At 43.0% G+C, this 10,889-nt stretch overlaps 2 protein-coding genes across 2 annotated transcripts in view; one reads left to right on the forward strand and one right to left on the reverse strand.

Annotated features, from left to right (window-relative positions):
• Positions 1 to 7,284, forward strand: part of scarb2c (scavenger receptor class B, member 2c) — a 40,898-nt gene extending 33,614 nt beyond the window's left edge. The window contains exons 11-12 of the mRNA XM_024430822.2: positions 3,358 to 3,510; positions 4,555 to 7,284. Coding sequence (XP_024286590.1) covers positions 3,358 to 3,510; positions 4,555 to 4,593 — 192 coding nt within the window. The 3' untranslated portion in view covers positions 4,594 to 7,284. The remainder of the gene's footprint in view (positions 1 to 3,357; positions 3,511 to 4,554) is intronic.
• On the reverse strand, positions 7,099 to 8,493 carry LOC112257328 (liver-expressed antimicrobial peptide 2). The gene is made up of 3 exons (XM_024430823.2): positions 8,382 to 8,493; positions 7,833 to 7,972; positions 7,099 to 7,685 (listed from the first exon to the last, which is right to left on the reverse strand). The coding sequence occupies exons 1-3, from the start codon at positions 8,439 to 8,441 to the stop codon at positions 7,649 to 7,651; spliced, it is 237 nt and encodes a 78-aa protein (XP_024286591.1). The 5' UTR covers positions 8,442 to 8,493; the 3' UTR covers positions 7,099 to 7,648.
• Positions 8,494 to 10,889: the final 2,396 nt, after the last annotated feature.

Here is a 10,889-nt window from a genome sequence, read left to right on the forward strand (position 1 = left end):
CGTTTTTGTTTTTTATCATACATTTTCAGGGTCAAGAAAAATGTTAAATATGTCACGGTTTGGCTTTTTCAAGAGAGGCTTTAATACTGCCACTTTTAGTGAGTTTGGTACACTTCCGGTGGATAGAGAGCAGTTTATTGTGTTCAACATAGGAGGGCCAAGCACAGGAAGCAGCTCTTTCAGAAGTTTAGTTGGAATAGGGTCCAGTAGGCAGCCTGAAGGTTTAGAGGCCAAGACTATTTCCATCAATGTGTCCATAAATACAGCATTATAAAACTTGAGTGTCTCCATTAATCCTAAATCCTGGCAGTGTTGTGCTGACTCAGGACATCTGAGCTTTGGAGGAATATGCAGATTCAAAGAGGAGTCCGTAATTTGCTTTCTAATTATATTTTCATCGAAGAAGTTCATGAATTCACTTGCTGAAGTGAGTAATCCTCTCTTGGGGAATGCAGCTTTTTAGTTAGCTTTGCGACAGTATCAAAAATACATTTTGGATTGTTCTTATTCTCCTCAATTAGGTTGGAAAAATAGGATGATCGAGCAGCAGTGAGGGCTCTTCGATATTACACGGTACTGTCTTTCCAATTTTCTTGAAGCTTGCTTCATGGCTCGTGTATTTTCTATATACCAGGGAGCTAATTTCTTGTGGAAAATATTTTTTTATTTTTAGGGGTGCGACTGCATCTAGGGTATTACGCAAGGTTAAATTTAGATCCTAGGTCTGATCAGATTATTTGTTGTGATTGCAAAAGTAATAAGATGGTGGTCCGATAGTTTAGGATTATGATGAGAGAAACACAGATCCACAATATTTATTCCACGGGTAAAAACTAGATCCAGGGTATGACTGTGGCAATGACTTGGTCCGGAGACATATTAGACAAAACCCACTGAGTCAATGATTGTTCCAAAATCCATTTGGAGTGGGTCTGTGGACTTTTCCATGTGAATATTGAAATCACCAAAAATTAGAATATTATCTGCCATGACTACAAGGTCCGATGGGAATTCAGGGAACTCTGTGAGGAACGCTGTATGTGGCCCAGGAGTCCTGTAAACAGTAGCTATGAAAAGTGTTTGAGTAGGCTGCATAGATTTCATGACTAGAAGCTGAAAAGATGAAAAAGCAGTCATTTTGGGGGGGCTAAATTGAAATTGCTATCGACCGCTATTTTTGCGGTAAGTACGGGGGATATAGTAACTAGTGTAAACAGGAGGAGAGGCCTCATTTAAACACAGTAAATTCATCAGGCTTGAGCCATGTTTCAGTCAGGCCAATCACATCAAGATTTTGATCAGTGATTAGTTCATTGACTATAACTGCCTTTGAAGTGAGGGATCTAACAGTAAGGGGCCCTTTTTTTTTAGATGTGAGAGATCACAATCTCTTTCAATAATGACAGGAATGGAGGGTCTTTATTCCAGTGAGATTGCTAAAGCGAACAGCGTCATGTTTAGTTTTGCTCAACCTAGATTAAGGCACAGACAGTCTCAATGGGGATAGCTGAGCTGACCTCACTGACTGTGCTAGTGGCAGACTTCACTGGCTGTCTCATTGTGGTGGTAGAGGAATTTGAGCCCTGTCTATGTTGATAAGATGAGAGCACCACTCCAGCTAGGACAGAGTCTGTCACTCCTCAGCAGGCCAGGCTTGGTCCTGTTTGTGGGTGAGTCCCAGAAAGAGCGCCAATTATCTACAAGTGCTATATTGAGGGAGGGGCAGAAAAGTTTTCAACCAGCGATTGAGTTGTGAAACTGCTGTAGAGCTCATCACTCTCCTTAACTGGAAGGGGGCCAGAGACAATTACTCGATGTCGACACATCTTTCTAGCTAATTTACGCACTGAAGCTATGTTGCGCTTGGTGACCTCTGACTGTTTCATCCGAACATCGTTGGTGCCGACATGGATAACAATATCTCTATACTCTCTACACTCACTAGTTTTATCTTTAGCCAGCACCATCTTCAGATTAGCCTTAACGTCGGTAGCCCTGCCCCCTGGTAAACAGTGTATGATCGCTGGATGATTCTTTTTAAGTCTTAATACTGGCGGGTAATAGAGTTGCCAATGACTAGGGTTTTCAATTTGTCAGAGCTAATAGTGGGAGGCTTCGGCAGCTCAGACCCCGTAACGGTTGGAGGAGAGACCTGAGAAGGCTCAGACCCCGTAACGGTTGGAGGAGAGACCAGAGAAGGCTCAGACCCCGTAACGGTTGGAGGAGAGACCTGAGAACAGGGTGGAGGAGAGAGACCAGAGAAGGCTCAGACCCCGTAACGGTTGGAGGAGAGACCAGAGAAGGCTCAGACCCCGTAACGGTTGGAGGAGAGACCAGAGAAGGCTCAGACCCCGTAACTGTTGGAGGAGAGACCAGAGAAGGCTCAGACCCCGTAACGGTTGGAGGAGACCCCAGAGAAGGCTCAGACCCCGTAACGGTTGGAGGAGAGACCAGAGAAGGCTCAGACCCCGTAACGGTTGGAGGAGAGACCAGAGAAGGCTCAGACCCCGTAACGGGTGGAGGAGAGACCAGAGAAGGCTCAGACCCCGTAACGGTTGGAGGAGAGACCAGAGAAGGCTCGGCCTCTGACTCCGACTCGTTGCTTCATGGGGAAAACCGGTTGAAAGTTTCTGAACAGCATTTCTTCCCAGAAGCCTTGAGAAAGTTGTCCGGCTACTACTATCTGTAGTTACTGGTGGCACAGACACTGTTTCATCCTTTCCTACACTGAAATGACCTTTGCCTAACGATTGCGTCTGAAGCTGGGCTTGCAACACGGCTATCCTCACCATAAGGCGATAGTTCTCCTGTATATGAGTACAGCGACAATTCGATGGAAAAGTGTTAATGTTACTACTTAGCTTCGGCTGGTGGGGGTCCTGTAGAACCTTGTCCACATAAAGTGTCCGGGGTGAAAAGGTTGAATGACAAAAGTTGAGGGGGGGCGAAGACGTTGGTAAATGTGTTAAATCTATATTTTTATTAAAAGTAAAAAATAAAATAAAAAGTTGGCAAGTATCAACAAACAGCCTTAGCAGCACGGAGACAAGTCTGGAAGTCGTGACTTTGTCACCACGATCTCTGTGGTTTTGTCAACAGAACATCACAGGTTGTCTTGCACACAGACACACTTGATTATGTTGTTGTTAGCACATCGCCTGACCAGTTATAACTCAACTCTGCCTCAATATAAGAGAACAGAGTTGAGCGTTCCTCAGCTATTTAACTCTTTCCCTGTTACCTCTTACGTGTTACATTTTAGCCTGCAGGTATAATGCTTTATGATCCAGTTATAATGCATGGTATGACTTGACATAAGCATGTATGACCCCCTTATGTCTTCTCTTCTCCCCACAGAGTATTGTGATCGATGAGGTATCAGCCAAACAGCTGCAGGTGATCGTGGCGGAGGGCAACATAGTGGTCAACATACCCTTTATGCTGATTGGCTTAGGCATCCTCCTGGGCGTGATCTTCATGGTGGCCCAGTGTCGTCAACGGATCCCAGAGGTGAGCGGTCATAGGTCATTCATGTGTCGTAGGGCTCTTTTTTTTTTTTTTTTTTTTTTAACCCTTTATTTAACAAGGTATGACGGCCTAGGAACAGTTGGTTAACTGGTCTAGGAACAGTGGGTTAACTGGTCTAGAAACAGTGGGTTAACTGGTCTAGGAACAGTGGGTTAACAGCCCACAGGTGACATCTTCATGAAGTCATAGGCTACGTCAAGGTTTCCCAAACTCTGTCCTGCCCCCCTCCGGGTGCACGTTTTGGTTTTGCCCTAGCACTACACAGCTGATTCCAGTAACCAACTTCTTATCAAGGTTCATTATTTGAATCCGCTGTGTAGTGCTACGGCAAAAACCAAAACGTGGGCCCGGGGGGGGGGGGCCCCAGGACAGAGTTTGGGAAACCTATCTGTCATCTGTTCATCTGTTCCATTTTGGGAGTAGTTATGTAAGTCATAAACAACTCCACCCTGTAGCTACATGTTAGTGTAATAATACCAGGAAACTGGAGGAAGAGAAGGCTCCCGACACGTTATCAGGGGCGGTTCCCACAAAGAACTGTATTCAGCCAATCAGAATCGAGTATTCAATAAAAAAAATATATAAAAAGTATAAAGTATAAAGGTATAAAAAAAAATTAAAAAGTAACCTTGGCAGCATCCGGAGAACTCCCACACAGCTGTCTATGATGGATGCATGTTCCCCACTCAGGATGTTATCAAAACAATATGTGCTTAAAGAGAGTCATTACTAGGTATAGCTGGCTGGCTGTTGGTCTGTTTTCTTATCTAACGATGTACAAGGGCGAAATCAACCATCAAGAACACATGTAGGTCTCGTCAGTCAAACTTCTAAGTCAGAGTTGAGTCCCTAGACCCTTGCGTAAAACTCAGCCCTTCATACTCAAGTCCTTTTTTCTCGAGCCAAGTCCTTTTATACTTTATACTTGAGTCCTGGGGTACACAACATGTAAGGCTCGTTATCTGAAAACAGATCTGAAATCAGATCGGACTAAATATTGATTTTTTTTCTTAATGTTCTCCTCAGAGCTCTTCTGCCGAACGCCAGCCCCTTCTGAAGTCCTAGTCCCACAAGAAGTAGAATTCGCTCCACCGGAAGTGGTATCCTGGGAGGACAGGATTAGGATTGCCATCCATGTTTTGTTAACAATATCAAGGGTTCTGACTGTGTACTATCTCCACTTTACCAGATTTAATCAGCTTCTACCCTGTAACCATAACCTCACTATTGACTCTACTGTAAGGCTAGATCAGGAACCGGATTGAGAATGTTTTTTAATCTTTGAAAATGAATAGTTAAAATAATTTCTAAAATCTGACATTTTAATCTGTTTTTTATTTTTATCCAAAATTGTGTTGTTTTTTTTACATGAGTTACACGGAAGCTAACTGTACATTTTATTTAATATTTTTTCTTGCTTTTAAATGTTGTGTTTTCGGGTCACCCAGAGAGATGGAACACTGATAGCAGGGAATGGGAGAGGATAGAAGCTCGGGCAGATTGCCAAGATCATGTCAGCCATTGAGAGGCTGTTGAAAAGAATTGCAATATTATTATAATCTATCGCTGTCATTATTAGGATTCGGAATGTTGTAAAACTTCAATTAATAGCCTGGGTGTTTATTTGCTTAAATCACTTAACACAACAGATGTATATTAGAGACAGGCTTCTATTTGAGCCAGGCGTCTATTTCCTTACTGCACACAACTTTTTGTTAATTTCCATAGTTAATTGTTTAATTCCAGCATTCACTTCCAGTATTCTAATCATTTACATACTGTCAAGTTTATTTTCTGTTAGTATGCCTTTTATTTAGAAAAAAAATGTGTTTCTTTGACAAAATAATGATTCTCTTTGACTGTGCATTTTCGGAAGTTCTTACTTTCACCACTAACTAGAGGGCGATCTGACCGGGGCTCTGTACTCCCGAAGTTGTTGACTGTTTTTGTGCTTGCCAGTTAGTTAGCAGTTCTCAGCAGTTAGCAGCCAAATGCTAGAGGTTTCTTTTAATGACGATTAAAAACGGATGATTGCTATAATTTGAGTCGTTACCGAATTGTTTAATGTAACAAGTCAAACCTCGTAAACAATTCATGTCAACCTCGTAAAATAATTCATTTAGAGCCCAGGCATTTATTTGAAATGGCCGTTTATTTGCTGAAATATGTGCCGTCGCCTGGCTATTAAAAGGGACAGGTGGCTATATGAGACTTTTAATTGAAGTTTTACAGTGTATCAAAACATCCCCCATTTGGACTGCTGGCGTCAGCGCAGGGAAGTTATTCTTATATTACACACCCCGGTGACATTGTCACTTTTATATATGTTTTTATACTGCTTGTCAGCCTATGAGGAATGATCTGTCTGGTCGGCCTATGAGGAATGATCTGTCTGGTCGGCCTATGAGGAATGATCTGTCTGGTCGGCCTAAGAGGAATGATCTGTCTGGTCGGCCTATGAGGAATGATCTGTCTGATCGGCCTAAGAGGAATGATCTGTCTGGTCGGCCTATGAGGAATGATCTGTCTGGTCGGCCTAAGAGGAATGATCTGTCTGGTCGGCCTATGAGGAATGATCTGTCTGGTCGGCCTATGAGGAATGATCTGTCTGGTCGGCCTAAGAGGAATGATCTGTCTGGTCGGCCTATGAGGTATTATCTGTCTGGTTTGTGTGAAATAAGAGCTACAGGGTCGGGGTCAATTCCATTTAAATTCAGGTGGTTAACTGAAATTTAAAAAAAAAAATCCTGGGTTGACTGAATTGAAATGGAATTTTCACCACCTCTGATTAACTACATACGTATTGGGGTATGTTATCAACATTTTATCAAACAGATCAGTGAATCTGTACATACATTAGGACATGTATTTAGTCAGCAGGCATTAGAATCCACTGTTAAATATATCATTGCTAATTGATACCGTGTCAAAACAATTCTAAGTTAGAGTATAGCCGCATGAGAAAATACTGGATATTTGCATGACAACAATGTTCTGCTGCCTGGGCTTGTGATCACTGAGAGAAGTGGCAAATCATATGCTGATATTCCTGCTTCCGGAATCTGCATTTGAAAACGTTGTTTCCAATTTCTTTATTTTTGTGATGAACCAATTTCACAACGGACAGGCATGTGGTATTCTTGTCTATTTTAGCGTGATAAAAGAGTATCGGTAACATTCAACTAGCAATCTACTAACCCTAAACTTTATCCTTACCCTAAACGTAACCCTTACCCTAAACTCTTAGTCTAAAACTAGTTAGTTAACACTAACCTTAGCAAGCAGTTATAACCTTAGCAAGCCGTTATAACCTTAGCAAGCAGTTGCTTATCAACAGGTAGTTGGTTGATAGTATGACCATCTGTGGAGCATCCAAGTAATGTTCACAACTCTATGTTCCGATCACTGGTATGCATAGTTGCAGACTACTTTTTTTCATATTCATTTTTCTGTCCTTCATCTGAACTAGTATGAGTTAATTGTTATTGGACATGTGTGTTATTATTTTTGATGAGAGAGAACTGGACGGGTTTGTTGTTGTAAGAAACAATAAAATACTTCACTACCATGTCACAAAAAAATTCAATAATATATTTTAACATTATTTACATTGTGTGTGTGTGTGTGTGTACAATCTTGACAATTATATACAAATAAATAATTTACAAATAAATAATGTCTCCATGGCATCGTCACAGTTTTAAACATATCTTCCACAGACATTCTTTTTTCTTGTCAATAAACTGCTTCATGTTGGTTTGAGTGCATTGTCTGTATTTTGTTTTAAAACATTTTGTTGATTGGATAGATGAAGTATCTCCAATGGGAATGCTATTATCTGATTGGACATACTGACACAGGGTTCATGTAACTTTACAACATTTACAGCTTACTTACTGTTAGACTGTACCTGGGTACTTTTTTTTTTTTTTATCAGTTAGGAAGTGGTTATCGAGCTATTCAAATTACTTGGTTAGCTGTTTTTACCAAATATTTGGCGAGCCAATTAAAATCCTGTGACATCAGTTTGTACAGTTAGGCATTCCATTGACAGGCTCCATTGATTGTTGCTTCTCCATTGATTGTTGTTCTGGCTGTGTCCAGAGTTATATATTTCGGTTCAAGATATAAAAACCTGGAACGAACAGATCTTTTTCCTGTAAAGAAATGGGACAAAAATATCCAAAGATTAGAAAAGGTGTTAAAAATGGAAAGAATTGTTTTGAATAGGAGCATAGCACTGGAAATTAGTATAAGCTAGTGTTATGGTTTGATTTATAGCTCTCCCTATTCAAATCCAGTACCTGCAGTATTTGGTCCCGCACTCGTCGTGCTCTCTGCAGCTTGTGCCAACGGGCTTCAGAGTATTCCATCGCCAAAGGAGAGAGCGCTTGGCTCGGGTGATCAGGCCCGTCCAATCCTCAGGCACAGGAGCGGTTTGCACCTTAGGAAGGTGGAGGAAGGCGTAACGTCATTCTCCGTTATAAACAAATGCAGTGTGCAGGATTTTATTTTAAGTCTCATTGAAACATGGCTCGTTCACTGAAACAGCCTGACGGAAGTCATTCTATAGATAGTCTGTTACAACACAGACAGACACTGAAGTTACAACCTGCAGTAATCTGAACCTGCAGCAATGCTAGCAAATTTCCCAATACAATTTTAGACCTTGATCCAAAAGGCAAAATTCTCCCAACATTCCAGGGAGAGTGAATGAGGACTAAATAAACTTCATGTTAATGCCAAGCTGATATAGCATCAGATCAGATATAGGCTAACTGCTTCCCAGGCTCCATTGTGTATTGCACAGAGTGAACCGGCTGGTGGACAAGATCAAAGACCTAGCATCCTACCTGGATTGGGCAGAGCAGAGTCAGGAACATGAAGAGGGCAATGTACTGTGCTGTCCTCATGTTGAAGAGAGCAGAGACTAGACTCCTGAATTCTGTGTAAATGAGACTAGAGGAGCCTCGACCTGCCACTTATATTAGAGGTGCTAATCTATCTGATAAGGGTTGCCAAGGGCAACGAGGGGGGGCGTGTTCTAAGAACACTTTACCCGGGGTCAAAATGAGGGCATCTCCACGTCTGCAGGGTAGGTCACTGACACCTTTTTACCATGCTATGGCTCCTATCCTCTCGGAGTTGGGTGGGTCAAACTTCGGTTCAAATTGTATTTGGAGTTTTTTTTCCCCCATCGAATTTGTTGCTTTATTGAGTCTGCCTGGAGTTCCAGATAGATGGTGTTTGTACTTTTAGGACTAGACTATTCCATTGCACCAGACAACCTCCGTCAATAGCAGCTAAATTATTTGTAACAAATCAATTACTATTTGAACCCAGAACTGGTGTAGACAGAGCTGGTGTAGACTCTCACATATGCAGGGTTCAGGAGCACAGTGGTCTCACATATGTAGAGTTCAGGAGCACAGTGGTCTCACATATGCAGAGTTCAGGAGCACAGTGGTCTCACATATGTAGAGTTCAGGAGCACAGTGGTCTCACATATGTAGAGTTCAGGAGCACAGTGGTCTCACATATGCAGAGTTCAGGAGCACAGTGGTCTCACATATGTAGAGTTCAGGAGCACAGTGGTCTCACATGAATTCAGCAGCAGTGGTTCAGTGGGGGTGGTTCAGTTTATAGTCTGGTGTGTTAGTGGAAGATCCAACCATGCAGAGATATATGATTATGGTCAGTCCCAGATAAAAGTCCATGGTTCTGTGCTAGGGGTTTGGTCTAGTTCTGCCAAACATAGACTATATTCCATTCTTGTACTAGCTTCGTCCATTGGTGTTGATTTTAGCAGACAATCCTACAAGTGTAGGAGGATTTTTTTTTTTAAATATAGATGATTTAAAATGTAACCTAGGCAAGTCAGTTAAAGAACCAATTCTTATTTACAATGACTGCCTACCCTGGCCAAATTATCTGTCGCCCTATAGGACTTCTAATCACGGCCGGATTTGATTTGTATTTTTTATTTAACCTTTATTTAACCAGGCAAGTCAGTTAAGAACAAATTCTTATTTTCAATGACGGCCTAGGAACAGTGGGTTAACTGCCTTGTTCAGGGGCAGAACGACAGATTTGTACCTTGTCAGCTCGGGGATTTGAACTTGCAACCTTCCAGTTACTAGTCCAACACTCTAACCACTAGGCTACCTGCCACCCCTACACTCTAACCACTAGGCTACCCTGCAGCCTCTACACTCTAACCACTAGGCTACCCTGCCACCTCTACACTCTAACCACTAGGCTACCTGCCACCTCTACACTCTAACCACTAGGCTACCTGCCTCCTCTACACTCTAACCACTAGGCTACCTGCCACCTCTACACTCTAACCACTAGGACTACCTGCCTCCTCTACACTCTAACCACTAGACTACCTGCCTCCTCTACACTCTAACCACTAGACTACCTGCCACCTCTACACTCTAACCACTAGGCTACCTGCCACCTCTACACTCTAACCAGGAGGCTACCTGCCTCCTCTTTTTTGCCAAACTCTAACCACTAGACTATGCCTTAAAATCTAACCACTAGACTACCTGCCTCAGTCTACACTCTAACCAAGGCTACCTGCCACCTCTACACTCTAACCACTGACTACCTGCCTCCTCTACACTCTAACCAATAGGCTACCTGCCGCCTCCTACGCCTAACCACTAGGCTACCTGCCACCTCTACACTCTAACCACTAGACTACCTGCCGCATCTACGCTCTAACCACTAGGCTACCTGCCTTCTACACTCTAACCACTAGACTACCTGCCTCCTCTACACTCTAACCAATAGGCTACCTGCCACCTCTACACTCTAACCACTAGGCTACCTGCCACCTCTACACTCTAACCAGGCTACCTGCCACCTCTACACTCTAACCACTAGGCTACCTGCCACCTCTACACTCTAACCACTAGGCTACCTGCCTCCTCTACACTCTAACCACTAGGCTACCTGCCTCCTCTACACTAACCACTGACTACCTGCCTTGTCTAACCACTAGGCTACCTGCCACCTCTACACTCTAACCACTAGGCTACCTGCCACCTCTACACTCTAACCACTAGGCTACCTGCCTCCTCTACACTCTAACCACTAGGCTACCTGCCACCTCTACACTCTAACCACTAGGCTACCTGCCTCCTCTACACTCTAACCACTAGGCTACCTGCCTCCTCTACACTCTAACCACTAGGCTACCTGCCGCATCTACACTCTAACCACAGGCTACCTGCCGCATCTACACTCTAACCACTAGGCTACCTGCCGCATCTACACTCTAACCACTAGGCTACCTGCCTCCTCTACACTCTAACCACTAGACTACCTGCCTCCTCTACACTCTAACCACT

This window comes from Oncorhynchus tshawytscha, linkage group LG09 (genome assembly GCF_018296145.1).
Source record: "Oncorhynchus tshawytscha isolate Ot180627B linkage group LG09, Otsh_v2.0, whole genome shotgun sequence".
NCBI lineage: Eukaryota > Metazoa > Chordata > Actinopteri > Salmoniformes > Salmonidae > Oncorhynchus > Oncorhynchus tshawytscha.